General features: G+C 37.7%; 1 protein-coding gene across 2 annotated transcripts in view; it reads right to left on the bottom strand.

The window, feature by feature from the left end:
* Positions 1 to 20,756, bottom strand: part of GAS2 (growth arrest specific 2) — a 72,905-nt gene that overhangs the window by 41,266 nt on the left and 10,883 nt on the right. The window contains exons 3-4 of one of the 2 annotated variants that reach the window (XM_018083432.2): positions 7,447 to 7,588; positions 690 to 722 (exon numbers count right to left, since the gene is read on the bottom strand). In XM_018083432.2, coding sequence (XP_017938921.1) covers positions 690 to 722; positions 7,447 to 7,588 — 175 coding nt within the window. The remainder of the gene's footprint in view (positions 1 to 689; positions 723 to 7,446; positions 7,589 to 20,756) is intronic. The other variant, XM_008931749.3, reaches the window with a different exon arrangement.

Raw genomic sequence — 20,756 nt, forward strand, 5'->3', positions numbered from 1 at the left:
ACTATCTACTCTTATCCTTTCCTTCTCTTTCTTTCTTTTTCTTACATATTTTCTAAAGTGATATCTTTATACTTTTATGCTGTTGCATTTCCACAGATAATAACCAAAATGGCTACATATCTCCTTTCTACTGCAAATTGTTCTGAAATAAACCTGCCATATATGAAATAATCTATTAACAAGAACCTCAGTTAACCTCACCTTCAGGGGTGGGTCATAACAATTAGGAAATGCCAACATAAACCAATATAACTTTTTTCCCCCAATGACTCCAATAGGTAATGTTCTGTAAAGGAGTTCAGCTAAGCATATAAGCAAAATCCAAAATCAGCAAATGAAGAAAGGTCTGTGGCTGTTTGGATAATGAACTCCTCAAAACTCTAAAAAGAAGAGAGTAAAAATAGAAGAAAAAAAAAAGAAAAAAGTCATTTATGTGTACATCATCATCTATACTTCAGAAATACCTACTGCAATAAAGCCCTAATCTTGTGGATAAAAATCAGGTTTTAAAAACTTCAGCAATAATCAAAAGATTTGCACCTTGCCCTTCAGATTGAATTGACACCAAAAAGTAATTGTGTATTTGTATAAATCAGAAAAAAAACCCACCAGCATCAAAATTGATTTGTTTCTAATGAGTAAAGGTCAACACATCAGCTGTATAAATGTTTGGTAATCTAAAGACTCACCTAACTCAAATGCATGAAGCAAAAATACCATACCTGAAAAAGATATTTCAATGTCTAGTTAAAGCTCTGAAAGTAATTACTTTGTTCTACATATGAGACCCAAAATAGGAATCCACAGACTTAAACATCTCTAGATAACCAACACTCTGGGGCAGACTCTCAACCTCTGCAACTTCAACTTCCAGCTCCACTGATGTGAATAAATGTATGATAAGTGGTGTGAGTTGAATGCTCATCCCAATATATTTTCCTAGTGTCTGTGTAGCCCTTTCAGGTGTATGCATTCTTCCTCTTTGATCTCATCCAAATATATTCTAGAAGTGAAAGTGCAGAGCATGAGAACTGGAATTGTATTGCACTAGGAAAAATATTTTTATCCTTCAGCCATCTGTTACTAAAAATGTAAATAATGTAATCTTGGACATTCAGCTGTTCTCAATATTCTTCCTTGCCACAACACAGCAATTCCATTAAACATTTACCTTTACCAGTAATCAGTATTTTTAAAGTGTTACATTCGTGGCCCAAGAAATGTATTCTGCTGCTTTGGTTTTAAACCAGTTGGGACTGCCCCAAAATAAAACTCGATTTTAAGAAATAAGGCATTCCCCGAAATATAAATGGTAGAAACTGGGTTTGGGAGAGTCAAAGAAACTCAATTGTAATTCATACATATGTACATCTGATTAACTTTGGAATGGAGGAGAAAAAGAGAGGTTCAATGACTGTTCTTTGCAAAAAGATCCATAAATACAACCAGAAGAGAATTTGATTAAAACAGGTAAAACATTTTTCCATCAATGCTCTTCCCAAACAAAATTCAAGTCCTTCAGCAAATCTGACTCAACACAATCTAGACACATTTCATGCATTTCACACTGAACAATGTGACAAGGTGAAATCGTTGTCAGAAGATGAAGAGCTGTGCAGGCCATCACCAACCACAAAAACAAACATCTGCTCATCTGATAAGACGACGGTGACACAGTGCTTCTGACAAGAAAATGTTAGCATTCCTGAGGACTATACAGCATATGCATTTGGGGACTTCAGAGACAAATTAATGTTGTTTTCTGTACTGCTCTACCCACTGGATGACATGGGAAGTTGATAGATGTATCATAACAAGCAAACCATACTCCACTTTGCATCACAAATACAATTTTTATATGCATTTTCCTATAATTTTTCAAGCTTTCGTGTAGGGAAGAAAACAAAATTCCTGGAGAATCATTGTTCAGTCCTCCCCTATCAAATATTAACAAGGTGAATTGTCCCAGTGGGTGATTATAAGCAAGTAGCAATTTGTAAATACAAGAGACTCATGCCCTATGCATGCATAAGATGAAAGGAAATATCCATCTTGCTTGAGAATCTCACTGATGACACTTGTTTGACAAGAATGCCATGGGAAGGTTTAAAAATAGTGCATGCAAGTCCAGCTTATTTTAGGTGTCCTGGCAGTTACAGACCCTTTTGCTTTCCATCTCATCTCTTCAAATGCTTCTTACCTGCTGTCCTCATTGCCTGCATCTTTTCAAGCTACCTCCTGCCACTCTTTTTTAACAATAATTCCTTTTGAGCTCCTAGCAAGCTTTCATCCCTGCTCCTCTCTGGCAATAAGTTTTCTTCACACTACCTCCATCTTGTTGCTGCCCTGTTCTCCTTTTACAGCCTTTCCTCTTCTGTTCACTCACCCTGTGTGTTCCTTCCATGTACTTCCATTTCTACTGCCTGCTGTTCACCACATCTCTGCATCCTTCACCGCCCCCTTCCACAGGGCTCCCTTCCCAAGTGCCTGGATGCCACCAGGAGAAGCAGAGAGAGCAGAGGAGGAGCAGCCTCTGCTTTCAGCATTCTTTAGCTCTCTAGAAGCAAAGAGTTTTCCAGAGTGGCTTAGTATTTATTATTATAGGCTTCTGATTGCCATCAGAATTCACCCAAACTTAGTGAAAGTTTTCCAAAAGATTGGTCCTTTGATCCTCTTTCTATTGTCTCTCACCTTCTCCTTTAAAACTTTTTATTCTGATCCTACAGCAGTCTTCTTTGTTTGTTTTTTTTTTAACTTTGCTTTGTTCAAAACACTCTGTCCAACCTACCCCAAACATATCCTTTCTTCTGAATCAGAGTTATGCTATGACACACTTGTGTCTCCCCCTCATCCCCTTTCAGCACAATCACTTATGGAAGTCTAAAAGCAATTAAGGTGTCAAACACAGGAGATCTAAAGATAGTAAGGAATTCATCTATAAGGAATATAGAGATCATCTAAACACTAATAATTTACTGGACTTCAGTAATTTAAGATGTAAATCCAATGGTAACAACACAGTGTCCAGGATGCTTCTATAGTCCTCAAAACGAGACATATTCAATAATATTATGAGTGGTTTAGTAAAGTGTTGTGAAAGATGGGACAAAACCTTATTCTGATGCAACTTCATGTGAATTTTTACATGCTGTTACAATATCTAAATGTGTCAGTGTAGAACAACAGTCAAAACAATTCCATTTTGTAGGAAATCGGATAAACTAGAGTAGTAATTACTTAAAAAAAAACAACTTTAAACCAGCAACATTAGAAGAGAGATCAGAGGCGTTTATGTCTATTATTTCCACTAAAACACTGGAAGCTTTTGTTTAGGGAACCTGCCCATTAAATTCTAGTTGCATCAAAAGAAGTCCGTGTCACGTATTGTGTGTACACACTCATACATAGTTACAGAATATACGAGCACAAAACATTAACACACCAACAGCATCCAACAACTCCCCAAACAAATGACACACATCAGCATGCTGGCACACTTGGTGGCAAACCCTTTTCTTGCCGGGTAGACTTTATCATGGAAGAGATGCAGAATAGCCACTGGTTCCAACTCCTATAATCATCCAACAACACTCCATTACCACAAAGAGTTCAGAACTTATGCTTTGAGTTCACTTAACTAAAGCAATCATAGAAAAATCTTACCATTCTTACTATGTGTCCAAGCAGTTTTCTTCGAGCATTACACTCTTCAGGCTTGAGCACAACCATTACAAATATCTCCACCTAGAATGCTTTCATAAATAAAATTACCATAGCTGTGTGGGTCTGCTGCCCTAAAACCTATACAGGGAAACTTACAAAGTATACTTACAATGGGAACAGAGGAGTTACAGGCAGTATTACAAAGAGTTAGTGCATCCTGTTCAGAGTCCTACATATGGGACAAATTTTGACCTCTGTTACATTAAGAACCCCATTCAGTGACACTGTATCTCAAGAGTTGCCCAGATGATCAAAGTTTGGACTTTGGATCATAGTTTTTGGTATTAACAAAGCTAATTCCTTCTTCTTTAAATACACTAACTATAAAAATTAAAAAAAAAAATGATAAGCATGCTAAATTGGTCAGTGAGTACAGGGAGCACGCAGAGACTCCCTCTATTTTGCAGGATTCAGGATTATCCCTTCATAACCTGTTGCTGTGAATTTTACAGATGTTTATGTCTTTTCTGCAGCTCATACAACAGGTACACAGCACCCACCTTTTCTTTGCAAAGGCATTAACTCAGAGACTTTCCTGCTATGCCTTAACAGAAAACTATATTTCCAATTTTTTTGCACTTTAACCTATGTTAAAGCATGATAACATTCAGCAAGAAAAAATACATAGATTATAGACTACTAACAAGTTAGTAGTGCAAGTGCATTGTCTTCAAACTTTTGAGCTCAGCAATGTTCTCTTTCAATGATCTTTGAAGTAAGTACTGATTAGAAGACCTAATCATATCTGCCAGCATAGCAAGCACCCATTTTTCATTCTATTTATTTTTCCTTCTATTTATTTTGAAGAAAGACTTCAATCCTGTTTTCTTATTTAGCTCAGCTAAATAGCCCAAATCCAACAAAGCATTTGAACCCACTGCTTAATTTGAAATAAGTGCCTAAGTTTAAATTAGTCCACAAGTGAAGTGACATGAGTAGGTCTCCTCACCTGCTTGTCTGGAGCAGCCCTAGAACACCAACCCTTTGCAGAAGAAATCCTCTAGGAATACTTGAGCTTCCCACCCACATCACTCATGTGCACGTTTGTCAGGCATGGACTGCCCCTATCTGCTGCAGTGGCTGCTTGACACAGTTCCATTCCAGTGGGGAACTTGTCACTTGTCACCTCCTTGTCACTTCAACCTCAGGGCTAAAAGGATGGGAGTGTTGGATGCATTTGTGTGCACGATTTCAAACACTTCAGAACTCATCTTGATGAGAAGGTATTTTTAATTAATAATTTCTTAGCTAATATAGATCCCATTTTGCTGATCTCTAATAAACTTGGCACTTCTTTTTTTTTTTAATAAATCAGTAGTGTCACAAATCCATCATTCAAATATTTCAGTGCACTGAATCTTCAAAATCGCTCTTACACTGTTAGAATACCTATTTGCCAGAAAAAGACTCCAGGAATGTTTTATATTATAAAGTGGCATGAAGAAAATATCACTATGTGCATCTAATTAAATAATACAGTATTTACATACCTTAAGACAGAGAGAATAGAGTAAGAAACGAGGATAAAAATCTACTCAGTTGATAACATTGACAATAAGTAAGGCTCTCCAATGTAGGCAGAAAACAGTTGCTTTATCACTAGCAATTTACACATCAATTTACAGCTTAATAGCTACAGGGAAAAACAGAAGAAAACATGAAAAATTTACCTCTGTAACCGTAGTTTTGCCACAATTTTTATTATTATAAATGCAGAATTCAATGAGGCAGTGCAAACACTTGGGTGTCATTCCCACGTTTCTCACTGCTTTGAAAAGAACCCTTGATATTACTTACCTTTGCTGAATTTTTATTTCCTATGCAGTGGTGAAGGGATTTGTGGGAGAGAGAGGAACACAGAAGCTTTAGACTGGCAACTGGTATGATTTATCATTCTTCCTAATGCATTAGAAAAACCTCAAATGAAATTCAAACTCTGAGTTAGAGCTCAAACTGAGGGAGAACAGCAGCTACTGGTTTTATCTATCTTCTTTATTTTTTAAAATGGTGTGGTCACTGTCTCCTTCTGAAGTCCATAAAAATGGGTCAAAATATTATCAAGTCCTAATCCTATTTCCCACACCATAAATCTTTTCTGCTAGTGCATTCTACAAGAAGCGAAGGAAAACGGATGTTAGTTTTCAGTCAATGAAGAAAATCAGTCACTAATCAAACAGAGCTAACAGAGCACAGGTTGAGCACTATGTGTTCAGGCACATTTCACTTCAGTTTTCTGGGAGAAGAAGTCCTCTTGAACACCAGCTTTCCAGGTGTATTTGCACTGTGTTGTGCCGTGGCAGGCAAGGCATTCGCTGTGTACGTGGAAAAATTAACATTAATATTCCAGCTATGCCAATTCCATCTCGAAACAAGATCTAGCTTCTTAGCAGTGCACAAGAAAATTCCTTTAAATGTGCTCTCAACTGACTTATTACTTGAACAATGGCAAATTGCTGGGCTTACCATAGCAGTACAAACTCTAAATACATTTAGTATTCTGTTAACCACAGGTTCTTCTGCCTGCCTCAGGCATTGGAGGTCTGTGTCTCCTCCTGGTGTTTACAAGTTTCTTCATACTAGACAATGACCAACTTCTCCACCACTTCAAATCATGGAAACTACAATTACTGTTCGTCTTCCACATGATTTTACCATATCAAATAAAAAGTTCATCTTGAGGAATCAAATAACAAAACCAAGTCAATACATATATCCTCCTTACTATTTGTCACCTCTGTGATACCACTCACTTCTGTGCCAATCATTTTCTCCCAGGCTTAAAAAATAATGTCATTAAAAAACCTCACAGGATAGAAGAACAGACAAAAGGGGAAAAAAGATTGCCTCAGAAATATTTAATAGACTATAAAAGTAGAGCAAGAGTGTAAAAGAATGGGAACAGATCAGTTGCAACACATATAAGACCTTCAACAAGGCAGACTTTTTGAGCAACAGAACAAAGAAACTTCTTGATTCAGCACAGTGTGTTCATTTGTCTTCCACAGAAACCGATCTGTCTGTCACCACAACTGCTTTACACTTTTATCTGAGTTCAAACTACAAACGTTTGACTCCCTTCATTTCATGAGATTTGGCTCAAAAACCCTTGAGGCAAGATTCCTAAGTTTTCCTTTGAAGAGAGAAGAGTTAAACCAATGAAGAATATGCAGTATTAGAACAGTGATCTCCTAAGCAGTCCGATTCTTCTGATGGAACACCCTGAAGCACGAGTGTTGGGTAAGTTTTCTCCAGAGCTGCACAAGGGAACCAGCTGGAAAAAACGGGCAGCACAGGAAAGAAAAATTTTTTTATCTTCTTGCCTCCTGTGCAACTCGTTAAATCTGCACAAATAGCCAAATTTCTGCAGCCAGAACTGAGCATGCACTTGTGTCCTCCTCTCCCAAAGCAGGAAAACACCACCTTATACATTGAACTAAGGAGCAGCCTTCATGCTTGAAAAAAAAAGTATGTGTAGAGTGAAAAATTACCTGCATGCAAGAAATCACAGTAAGATTCTTCTCTCATTTAAGTTCCTCTTAAAATAGACTTAAATGAATTTTATGTGATGTGTACTTTATTTGTTCATTCCACAGATAAGAGGTAGAATTAACACAGACAGAGGTCAGATTTGGAGTCAAGATCTATTAAGAGCCATTCTGTCTTTCAAGGTAAAACATAAAAAAACCATTATTTTAACTTACTACTACCTAAAGAAATACATACCCAAACCTTCTGATTCAAACAGGCAGGTATCATCCACGCCTACATCTCTGCACCAGGATAAGAAATTTGCTGTGTTGTCCCGTGCAAAAAAAGACCCTGAAGGAGCATTGGCTTTGCATGGAATCTTCCGAACTGGTAAAGTCTGAAAAACAGAAAATTCTCTATTTAGATGAATTGTATTTAGATAAATTTTGCGTAGATGGGGGACTCTCACCACTGTATTGCCTTGGCCATTAAAGAATTCCAAGCAAAGCAGTGTGAGAAGGGAATTTAACAGCACCAAGTTCTCAACCACAAGATCTTTCCAAAAAGCATCATTATAGTCCACGCAACGTGAAGCTGAGAGCTGAACCAACATGAGTTACTTCTTAGGAATATTAGCAACTACAGTCTTGGGATTTACTGTTTGGTCCAGTTCAATGAATTTAAAAAAAAAAAAAAAATTAAAAAATTCATAAAGACAGACTTTAAACTGAACTTTGCACAATTAAGGGTGAAGTAGTTTCACTTCTGAGTTAGGAGGGAATTAGAGCAAATAAATAAGTCTGTCTCCATCCTGACAACACACACAAGCCCCCTGTGCACAACACAGAAATGTAAATTTAGCAGGTCCAAGGTCAAGGTCTAGCTAACACAGGCTCTCACTGCACCAAAGTAGTTCCATTTGCATGATTTTGATATCAGAGAGGATGCAACTGATACAGCATCAATATCTGAACCAGAGTAATTACCACAGCAATCATTTTGCTCATAATGGTACCTTTATTGAGACATATACAAAGAAGATTGTAGCACTTAGTTTTCACTTAACGTTTCTTTCCATCAAATAAAAAGTAACTGTAATTCATGGCAAAATGCTTGTTCCTAGGTCTGCTTCCAAATTTCTGTCCTTAACAGTCCAAAACAAAAAAAAATAATTATCAGCAATGTGGAGAGGGGAAAACAAAACACACACAGGAGTAGGTTTCTCTTTAAATAGCTTTTAGAAGCATAATAATGTCAGTATTTAAAGACAGCATAGAAGGAATTTATATATTATATTAGACACAGCAATGATGTAATGGCAGAATACCTCTACATGAACAGAGCTACTCACCACTATTTACCCAACCAACCAAATAAACTGCAAATAAAACAACTGAGGGATAAACACCATTCTACTTATTTTATTGATACGTCAGTGGGAACTTACAAATTGTCTCAGATATAGAAACATGTCTTACAGATCTATGTATTTAGAACTCTTCCTCAAATCACCATCTAACTGTCATTCCCCCATGATTCTTACTCCAATTATATGATTTACACTTCCTTGCTTGTCAAGAATTATGCCTACGGTTCAAAATATTTGCAAGGAGATAAAAATACTTTTCTATAAGGTATTACAAAACACTGACCAGTTTTAAATGATATTTTAAAGAAAAATCCAAGTAAACCTTGTGTCACAGACACCCTATTGCCTCCTAGACCATCCTGGAACAAGGGAGGGGAAGGAGGAAGAAAGCAGGGAAGCAAAAACAGTTATTCGCTAATCCAGAAAAAATAAAAAACTATGAAACCTGAATTCTTTCAAGGGGCTCTAGATATGGAAAAACCTTACAGATCAGAGCACAGTGAAGTTTTTAAACGTTATCTTTACCCCCTTTCTGTTCTTCTGGGGGAAAGAAAAAAAAAAAAAAGAGGGGAGAAATGCTCGGTTCCTCACAGAACAGAGATTTTCTTTTTAAAAAAAAAAAACCCTAATAAAAAGCTGTTAGCACTAGGCACATTTCTAGACTAGCACCCTTTTCACATCACACTAATTTCTTCAAAGAAACAATGAATATCTGTATCCTGAGGCAAATTCTTATTATACTCTACAGACTGCTTCACACGTTGAATTTCATTTTGTTGACTCGGTCTTTATGAAGAAGTAATGTAGCATTTGTCTGTCTCTGTCTGCCCCTGTATCCTTTCCCAGGAGATTTTAATTGGACAAGTCTAATACCCTCAAAAGAGCACCCACTTCTTTTAAAAGGAGTCACATAAAAGTCTCTGGCAGCCTGTTGGAGGAAGGTCAACTAGTCCAGCCTGCATTCAGAGGAAAGCTGTCAAAACAAGACTTCTGTTTGATGATTTTCTACTAAATCTTACACAAAACATTTAAGAAACCTTTAAGAAGTTCCTTCTTCAAAATAATTTCCAAGAGGTCTAAGCTGGCCTTATGTCCTCTAGTCCAGAAGATGAACAGGCACTGAGGGCAGGGATGTTTGACTGGCACAAAGCAAGATGGGGAAGGGGTTGGAGAGCAGCAGTTGGGCTGTGCCATGAGGGAAAATAAAACAGGAGCCAAGGGTGACCCCAGTACAGGCAGTGGCAGCCCTCACTGGCAATGGTGCAGTCCTGACAGCAGCTATTGTGTGGATTTTAGTGTCTCAGTGGAATCAGTGCCTTCAGAAATACACAGTTGGTTTATAATTAACCCCAAACTGTCAGTAGATTCGAAGAGGTGCCATTTCACAGCACCATATCTTAATCTAGTCATAAAACATCCACTGTACCTACAACACATTTGATTCTCACAGAATCAAATGACCAGCAGCTCTAAATTGGTTTAACAACATGACAAATCAAACAGAATGAACTTCTTTTCTGATATCGTCCCTGCTTGGACCAGGTTATCTGAAGTGGATGTTGAACCAACTGAGTAAATAGGTCAAGGGGACCAAACAAATTATATCTGGCACAACTGCACTCTTTAGAATTTTTGATTGATTATGTCCAATTTAAAGCACAAATCCTGGATTAACAGCACTGCGACAGGAAGAAGATTACAAGAAGTCAGCTCCAGTATTCCTGGCACTTGCAGACCTGTGCATAAGGTATTTCAGAGAGTTTGGAAAGGAAATAAGGCTACGTTTACATGTGAGAGCAGACCTGCAGTGTCAGATCATGTCACCTCCCGGTTCCCCCTTCAGTTCTCATCTCTGGATTTTCCAGTGTCTATGTGTTACTTTGCTCTCAGTCTTGCCTTTGCAGAAAACTAGCAAGTCTTCTCTGAGAAAAAAGCTGTTTCTAATGCCAAGAACAGCTCAGAAGGGGATTACAGGTGAATCATACTGGGTTTGTTTGCTTCCACTCACTTCTCCAACTCCAGATGATCCTATGCCTTTAAACTGCCACAACTCCTGATAAACAGCCTATATTCTTTCATGTCCTGCTAAGGGTATTAAACACTGTTCTGGAAGTCTGTGATAAACCACTCTATTTCAGAACATCTGAACAACAACAACAAAAAAAGCCCTCAACCCAAGCCAAGCAACAACAACCAAAAATTACTGTGCTACAAGACCGGTGGCTGCCATCTGGCAATCAGAGCAGACCTGGACTCGGGATGGGCACAACCCATCTGCTCTCCTTGGCCCTGGGCCCACTGGGCACAGAGAAGCCCACAGCACTGGTCCAGGAGATCAGGAGCTGCTCCTTGGCCCAGACTCCTTCAGCAGTACACAGGCAGCTAGAAGTGAGGAGGTAGCCAGGAGAACATGCACTGCCTTTCTTTTGAGGAGCCATTGGGAAGGCCTTGCAGTGCCTGGCAGGAATGCAGAAACCCCTGTTTTCCCTCTGGGTTACTGCTGCTCCCCAGTCCTAATAACACATTAATCCATCTGGTTCTAAATATTTTATATCTTCTGATTTAGGTATATCGCGATGACTGAATATAGAATTTCTTTCAAGAAGACCAATTCAGAACAGATGGTTTATGTGCCAGAAATCATCTGAAATTTCAGGCACCTAACAGACTATCCACAAATTATGTTTCTATACCTTGACAACTAAGATAGACTTTAAACACAGCTGGTTCACTCAACTTCACTATGAAGTTTAGACATTCATGGAAATTGTAACATTTCTTTTACAATTATAAGGATTACAGTGTCTTTTAGAAGTATATTTTTGGTAGTAGGAGTGTGGTACAGAACACCACAGTTAACTAAGCAGATTTGTGATGTTCTCTAATTTTATAGTGACAGGAAAAATGTTTGGTTATCAGATGTCCTAAACAACTCAGAAGTGACAAACACTCAAATGTAAAAACAAGACATACCCTGGGACACATAAGGGAAAACCCCCTACATTATAGAAGGACAAAAAAAAAAAAGGCTTTAAGTAATTTTCTGGAGCAAATACTACACACATAAATGTCCATGGCATCACATGATCTCACTAAAATGCAGCACTCTAAATTTGGTCCCATTTCCCACAATATTAGGGTCTTGCTGAAGAGAACAGCAAAAAAACCCTACCCTCTTTTCTGTTCAATAATAGCACCACCAGGTTTATCATACAAATCACAGGGAAATACTCATATTTTCTTATCACCCAATGAATTTTCCTACCACCTTTTAAATAGAAGTCCACTCTTTTTTTTTAATATTTCCAAAACTGCCGCTGTAACGTCCAAATGAAAGCTCTTATTTAAGAAAGGCTTCGTGCACGAATACTTTTTACTGATTTGTATAAATGGCCTGACTATTTCAAAAGTGCTTTCTAACAGATCATTCTGAAGTAATTAGGTTTCCATATGGCAGAGCTGACTTTTGTTGACATAGTATAGTATGACCGCAGTTGCTTTGAAACAGCAGTGGCCGCAATTACTCCTATCAAATATCATGAAAACAATTCCCCAGTCACACTCCTTTTACAATCTTGTCTTGTTGACGTGCACGCATGTGGTTTAATGCAGGATGTGAAAGTGTGAGTGAAACATATGATGCAATCCTGGAAAAATGCTGTCAGGTTCACTTCTGAACCCAAGAGGGACTCTCTTACACTGATGCTCTGAAATCACACGGAAAAATGTATTTTCGCACTGCTTTTCTCAAAACAAGGGTTCACGAACACATTTTGGAAAAAAACCCGTTTATTTATAGAAGACTTAAGACTTGAGCCAGATTTTGAAGATTCCTAGTCGTATTTCCCCCTGTGAATAGATGATTTCACAACTTTTTGAACTGTCACTTATGCTTGAATGAAAAGAAAAAGCAATTTTGTCTGCTGTGAAAAAGGGTTACAGTCAGCTGGGTACTCACAGGAAAAATTTGCCTGTGTCTCCTGATGACCTACATTTACCAAAATGGGGAGGGAATTATGCTATGCAGTAGCTGACTGCAGGGGTGTCTCTTGTTTGGCCATTTAGTGTTACACATTTCCTACTGAAACGTGATTATATCAGCTAGATAGAACGTGTACCTGGTTTGGAACTTCTTACAATTTTGCCTTTAACTTAGCTCTATGGTCACTAGTAACTCCTTTTTCTTTTGCAATTCTTCCCTCATTTTGCTCAGGTATTCTTGGAAAAGCCCTCCTTCCCTTATAAAAATCTAAATTAGCTCTTTAGGATAGGGAATGCAAAAGAGCAGCTCTGCCACAATCTTCTCTGTAAAAGTTATTTTGCTCTGTCTTTTATTAATTTGTTAAACATAAGTGAACTGGGGCTCATTGCTACAAGAACTTACTCTTATTGAGCTGTTACAATTCTCCTCACTACAGAGTGACAATACCACTAGATCATCCTTTATTCAGTTACTGTTCTTAATTCTTCAGGAACTCAAACATAAAATACTTCAGATCCCATTTATAAATCACAAAAGGGGTGTTTAGACACTTGTTTCAGCAAGGGAAAATTAAGTTTACCCGAGACTACTTTGCAGTTCCAAAATCCAGGTTTTGGAAAGTACCATGAAGTATGAACTAAACATTAAATTAATGAAACTAATATCTACAAGGTAAAAGAACTACTCCTTAGCAAGGTGGGCCTAGTTTTGTTTTCTCCCTACCCCATTTAGTATGGAATACTTTTCAAATATAACAACTGGACCAACAGTGAAAAGAATGTGCTAAATGCATAGGCAAAATAGATAGAAGGAACTCTGAATTTGGAAATACATACACAGAATTTAAAAGCATTTCCCACTAGAAAAAGAAAAAAAAAAGCTAAGAAAAGAAATATAAATCCTTCAGCCCTACTAAAGCTGAAAAATTAAAGTTAAAACCCAGGAAAACTAAAAATGTGAAAACTCAATATGGAGGTTTTGAAGACTTAGGAGACAGCAATAACAATTGCCAAACTTTTCAACAGACATGGAACTAGGAACAACTTTGTCATGACAAACTTCTAGATCAATGAAAAATAACATTGCACTTATAACAAAGAAAGCACCCTTAAGCAATTCACTTAACAAGTGGCAAAACATTGTCCTTTGGTGAAATACAGTCTTTACGTAGGCATATTAAGTCCTGTAGAAATATGTAATTTTAATGCAAGAACAGATTGGATTTCAAGTTTAAAGATCATGTGTTGACCAGATTTTTACCCTATGTAAACACTGCAGAGATCATCAAAAGCCAAAAATCACTCATTAGCAACTTCCTAGATTCTAAGAAAGCACTTGTGGATACTTTGGAATCCCTAGCAGATTTGTGATATGCCAATAAAAATAATTAACATGATCAAGGCTCTACATAAACATACAGACCACAATGTTCAAATAAATACAGAACTAAGTGAATGCTTTGCCATGAAAATAAGTGTCAAAGTAGAATACATTGTCTCACATGGCATTAGTTCTTAAGAGTGAGCATAGATGGAGAATAAGCTTAATTTAAAAACAATACAGTTTTAAAAGTTAAGAATTTTTTTCATGGCTTTGTTCTTCGTAGTGCTCTGTCCAAGACACACATTACTCATCACACAGCCAAAGACTGGTTATTTAAAAAAAGACAGCATTAATAGTTATGAAAAACTAATTTAAACAGAAACACTGCAACTTCCACTTCTAGCAGCACGTCAGAAAGCCAAGGAATACAAGAGACAGTTCCATCCACACACAATGCACTGCACAACTGGGATCCCCAGCAAATAATGCCAGAAAGCAGCAATGCAGGAGCTTCATTCACCAGCTGAAGCACATTTGACTATTTGACTGATAAGTAATTTAAATGTGGTTTAGGGACACGTGCATTGTCAACATATGGTGACAAAAATCACGATGTCTGTCAAGAGTCAGGCCACCTCTCAGAGCCTGGATAACACAGAGACATCCACAACCAGGAATCTTGCACTGGAGAGCACAACTAAAGGAAGCTGATAAAAGAGAGCCCATCTAAACAAGATGCCAGACTCTGCTCCTGCCCACTCCGTTTGTGTAGCTGAGGACAGGATTAAGTCACTATAGTCCAAAGACTTGGGGACGTCTATAAACTAACTTTCAAAACTTCCAGACATCTAACTCTTAACATATCTATGCCTCCTGACAAGTTCATTTTTATTAATGCCTTCCAAAATCTTGAAGAAGCAGCTCACAAACTCCAGGCATGTACCCACCAAAAATTAAAAGCCACTGCTCCCACTCCTCTACGCGCTGAAATTGTAGCAGGTCAAATACAAAAATCAAAGGTGGATGGTTTTTTTTTTCTTTTTTTCTAATGTTGTAACAGCATTAAAGAGAATGACTACAATTAAATATCACTAAAAGAGAGAGACTGCGATTTAAAAAGTTTTAAAACCTTACTAAGATTTTATAAACAGAAAATAAGAGAGAGACACTAAGCCATGGTAAAGACCTCCCTCCAGTGTTCCTGAAAACAGGGATTCAGCAGTTCATTCCCAGTCAATGAGTGTTCTGTACCTTTTCTTTAGATTGCTGGGTTTCAGAATTAATGTTTAATGGGGATTTTTAAAATTGGCATTTCATAATAGGCTTCTTCAATAATATTTGATTAGAACAGAATGGGGCAATTCTTGCAGTTGCTCTTTCAGAGGGCAATTACACCTTATCTTTGATAGATGAATCTGAGCTTTTCCCCATCACAATGTAAGAAGTCAGAGCTGAATCAGCCTAGAGTTTGTTGAAGAAGTTAAAGAATCCTAGTTTCTCTCATTTATACTGCAATTAAATGAGAAAAAAATAGGAGGATTGCATTTGTTTGTGGCATTGTCACATGCCAACTACATGAATAAGGAGCAATTTTTCCATGAGATATTAAAATATTTCCATGAGATAGAAATGGTCAGATCTGGGTGAATTTTCATAGGACATATTTTGGAAAGCATCTTATTAATCCACAATTATGTTTTATGAAACATCACAGTCTTAAAGGGGACACGATTCTCCGAAAATAAAGTATGAAAAATACCGGATTTTGGCAAAACCAACTAATTTCAGTCACAGAAACTTCAAAATCACGTTTCCCCCTTAATCATTCCAGAAGAACCCAAGCTAAGGACAAGGCTTCAAAACATTTCAGCCTGAATGGTTGAAGTCCATCAAAACACATTACAGTTGTAATGCAAAGTTTCATACTGAAAGACGTTTCCATAATTTCACCAAGGGCGTGGTCAAATAACCAAGATATTTCTTTGGTCTGTGGGATTAGAGTGGATAACCTTCCACTGGCAGTCTGAATAACAAGCTCAAGGAGCCATTCAAACTCCTTGATGGAAAATATAACTGTGGGTATGGTGCTGTGTTACCATCTTGCTGCTTCTGCCTCTTCCACCTGGTTTTCTCTCAAGGTTCAGTCTCGCCCTTTGTGACCTTTTGGAGCAGGAGGCAGGGTGGGGGTTTCCCAGGCCTTTCTGTAAGATTAGTTCCAAATGGTGCTTCACCTCCCGTGAGACAAGCGTAAAGGAAGACAGTGATAAACATCTAGGCAGTCTAAACAAGGATGGAATTCTTTGAGATGCATTATCTGTTGGCTTTTGGGATTTCCAGATGTTCAACAAAGACAGCACAGTTTTTATGCAGACGCCGAAAACATTCAGGAGGAATTTAACAGGTAATTGCTGCTTGGGAAAACTGAACAGGAAACAAAATTAGCCCTGTGATTATTATATGGAAAGATTATTTCTTCTGACACCACTAAATCACTCCAACTGCATATCATGCTTGGTGAGGGAAAGGTAGATAGGTGGAAAATTTGTGTGTTCCACCCTCTGTTTCTCAGCAAGCAGAGAAGAAAAGCTTCTGCACAGAAAGGTATGGCTTTTCCTATCTTGCAACAACCAGGAGCCAGGGAAGGAGATTTAGGAAAAACAGGCAAGGAAAAAGAATCAACTTGTGAAGACGTGGAAACAAACATTCCGGAAATCCTGATTCAATACTTGCATCTTATATATTATTTATACAATCCTTTTTATCAGCTGTGGTAGTAGGAAACATCTATGACATCAGAAAAGAGGCTGCTTTTAAAACCACATGTGCCCTCTACACAAAACTGTAATCCAAACCACAAAGAATTAAAACAAAAATAAAGAAAAGAAACAACAATTACAGTTTGCTCGTGCTTCTCAAAACTAGGTAAGACTTTCAAGAACAGCCATAATAAAGCTGATGTGTTATTAGACAAACAGAGGTAGCTGCATTTATGGAAGTACTCCAAAGCCCTGTATGTTCATTTTTAAGAAAAATTGTATCTTTGTCTTTATGATAAAGAATCTGAATTTCTGTGAATTTTCCAGTTAGAAACCACAAGGAAACTGCTTGAGCCGTGGGAATTCTAAGCAGGAGTAGAACTTGAAAACACCTGTGATTTGAAAAACGTGTTGGAATCTCTAATCTACACAGCCAAATTTCTAAACCAGCCTTAAAGCAATCTCTAAAGTTGTGAACAAAACTTCACTGTGTACTTGAAGCATTTGGGGCCAATTTACATATACAAAGACAAATGGGAATATATGTTTATTTTAAAAAAATTAGACATAACTATATCTATAAATTGATTTCTGTGCCTCAAAGTAATGTCTGTTTTCTTCTTCTGCATTGCAGTCATCATTTATGTTCATTGTTTCCATTGTTTCGGAAATTTTGGCTCATTATTTAAGTTCAAGACTCACTATTGGTAAATGCACCAAATTCTCTAGTTCTTGCTTATTCATTATTCCCTAAAAACCACTAACACTAACTTTGACCTAGGAATTGCACAATTAAACTGAAGACAGTAGGTCTAAATTATGTTTTCTCAAACTTTGAAATACATATGGTTATTTCCATACAAGTCCCTAATCTTACATTTCTGTTCCAGACTATTCCTAATAGTCTAAGTAAAAAGCCACAAAAAAAGATCTGTTAGAAAGATTTTTACAGTTTGCTTTAAAGATTTAACAAAATAAATAACAGGAATGTTGCAACACATTTCACCTAAGAGGCAAAATCCAGCAAATCTAAAATCAGCTGTTTATAAAATTTCTCTCAGAAAACTGAAGTAATGGTAAAATGCTATGAAAACTTATGGGCTTAATACAAATTTTATGAAGTGTTTAAGTATTAGCATTACATACAACACCAAAGTTAATTAAACATCTCTGGAAAAAGCTTTGAGATGTTTTCTAGTTAAATGATATTCTTGGAAATCAAAGTTCAGTCCTCTTGACCTGATTTGCAGTCTGAATCATTACGATATTTTCCAAAGCAGGAGCTACGTGCTCAAATCTTCTCTGCTTTTCCCCTGACAACGACCTTGTGATGCAAATTCTGGTTATTCCTGCAATGTTAAATAGGTGCAGAGAGAGGGATGTGCAGCAGAATCCCTGCCTCAGGTTCACTGGCAGCAGCAAGGCCAGCCCACGGCAGAGATTAATTGTGCTCTAGCCAAACAAGAGAACAAACCATGCTTTCCCAAGGACAAGAAGTACCAGTGGGAAGAACAGTCTGGAGAGACATGATGTCTCAGTGCTCCTTCCAGGGCTGTGCAGCTCTGCCTCCAACAGCGTGTGTGGCTTAAAGTGCACTGAAACCCTTCTAAGTAGTTCTTCAGTGGATTCACCTGGAAGGTGCCAGGCACACAAACACACAATATCCTAGAATTGTTCAGAAATCTCCTTTCATAGTCTGGTGGGAACCTTTACTCTATCCTACCGTGCAATCCTCCTGCAAGCATGAACTTTAGCTGTAGGAGTTATTTGTTGAGGCACAGAAGGTTTGTGCACGTGACCCACTGAAGGTAAATCTTACAGTATCTGCAAGAAACCTGGCAGCAATCTAGGAGGAGCTCAGCAAGCCATTGACATGTCTGAGAAAGGTACAAGGAAATCTCCAACAAACAGCTTTACAGTCTTGTGGAAATGATTCCTTCCAGATGGATTAGCACTTGTGAGTCATTTCGCAAGATTATTTTCCTCTCATATCCACATCAGTCTGCCACTACGAAGATTAATACACAGAAAGACAATGCTGTATTTTTTTTTTATTCCTCCCAAGTAACTGAGAGCCATATCTATATTGTATATGATTAGGAATTGGCTCCAGAAGCTTTTATTGCAAAATAAGTCTCCAGGAAAGTGCAAGTGTGCAGACAAGAAAATTGCTGCCCTAGACCACAAAGAATCTGTTCATAGCCTAACAATTCCTGCAATCCTATCCATGCAATTCTCAGCTGGAGAGTCAGATTTATAACTTACAGGGGGCACCAGAACATGGCTCTGCTGCAGCTGAGGGCTCTTTACACTGGGCAGACAGGTTCAGGGAACCAAGTTTACAGAATGCTGTATATCCAACCCATCTATAGGATGGGATAACCTTGAGAAACTGAAGCCTACAGTATAAATAAAAACACCATATAGAAACACCAGCTCAGACTTTCAGCTTGGCCATCTGGGGCCTAAAAGCAAGATCCAGATTCCAGATCCAATTCTGAACCACTGGTGCACATTCTCTACTTTAGGAGGACAGAGCTCCCTACCTTTGCTTGTGGTCCCATTGCAGGGCAGATACAAAGCTGTTTGAAGCAACACATCCACAAGCAAAGATCTTTCTCTCATCTACATTTAGAAAACCATAAGCTTCCATGTTTCTTGTAAATGACCAGAGTTAAATATAATGTTTTTTTCATAATGGGAACTACCTAATAGGAATCACGGCTCACCAAATGAGGCAGCAATAGCCAAAGTGCTCAAAGCTCTTTACAGTGTTCACAAATCAAGCCACTATTTTACAGTGAAGAGTATTCCCAGGTTACAGATGTAGAAAGTGAAAGCCCAGATATGTATTCTCCCAAAAGCAAACAGTAAGCTTATAGCTGAGATGGGAAAATACTGGGCCTCCAGTTTACAATCTTGCTCTTTTGCCACCAGCCCCTTCTTCCACCATTGCCAGAATTCAGGTCAATTCCCTGGATTTTCAAGTCCTGTAGTTTACAGGATTCTGCCTCTGCTTCCACAGATATACATAACTGTCTCTAGAAGCAAAAACAGCTTGAAATTTAAACCAGAGTTTTCAGTTGTGAAATGGTTGAATTGTTTCACCTTTGAAAAATTCAACTTCAACATTAGAAATTGCATAACGTGGCTCTCAAAGTCACCAGGCCAAAAGTCTCCCCTGATGTGAACCTGCATGACTGTGAGAAGCCAATGCTGCCACAGTGATCCACACTGACCAAGTACCTCTCACAGGACCAAGTGAAGGCTTTGGATACAGAAAAATTGCAAAATGCACTTCAGGTACTATGACTATGGGTAAGATGTGGACAGAATCTCCTAATATTAGGATATACATGAATGTATATTTGCAGAAATTACTATTTCATGGACAGCTTCAATGGAAGTGGATGTGCACATCCAAGGACACAGTTTACTCACTTTTTTCTACACAACAGCTCAGTGAACATTCAGTTTAATCTTATTAAATCAGTCCCAATGGAAAGAATAAAATTAAATGCCTATTTGAATTAAAAATTCTAGAAGTTCAGAAATATTTGCACTTGGATTGATTTTTTGTACTTCTATTTCTTTTATTGGCCAAATCAATAGATACCAGCTTCCTGAAAATGAGGCTAAATTTTACATTCCAATTGATTATTCATAAGTATTTATAAGAGGGATTTGACTTGAAATTTATCTGATTAGCCTCTGAGAACTTGGAGAAAAAGGATAATTAAAGCTTCAACCTGTTTTCATTCACCATGAAAACATAGTTTTGAATGAAAAGTTCATAAATATACAGGCAGCTTCAAGGATGGTGGACAGACTACTATGCCCTACCTATAAAAATGGTAACAACCATTAACACAAGCCCTGCCTATAAAAATGGTACCAACTATTAACACAATTTATTTATGTTTATTTTAAAATCTTAATTAATGGTCTTACTAAACTAAACCAAATCAAATCAAATGTGGGCTCTGTGCACACTGCACATGCCTTGATGCTCTGAATTTGTTTGTACAGCTGTGAAATTCTCAAATTAACTATCTGTCAGGAAAAGTAAAATACTGGCAGGAGAGCATGGAGATGAAATCCAAGCCAGTGGGAGAAAATTACAAAATGGCATCCT

Source organism: Manacus vitellinus, unplaced genomic scaffold, assembly GCF_001715985.3.
Source record: "Manacus vitellinus isolate BGI_N305 unplaced genomic scaffold, ASM171598v3 scaffold_63_pilon, whole genome shotgun sequence".
Lineage (NCBI taxonomy): Eukaryota > Metazoa > Chordata > Aves > Passeriformes > Pipridae > Manacus > Manacus vitellinus.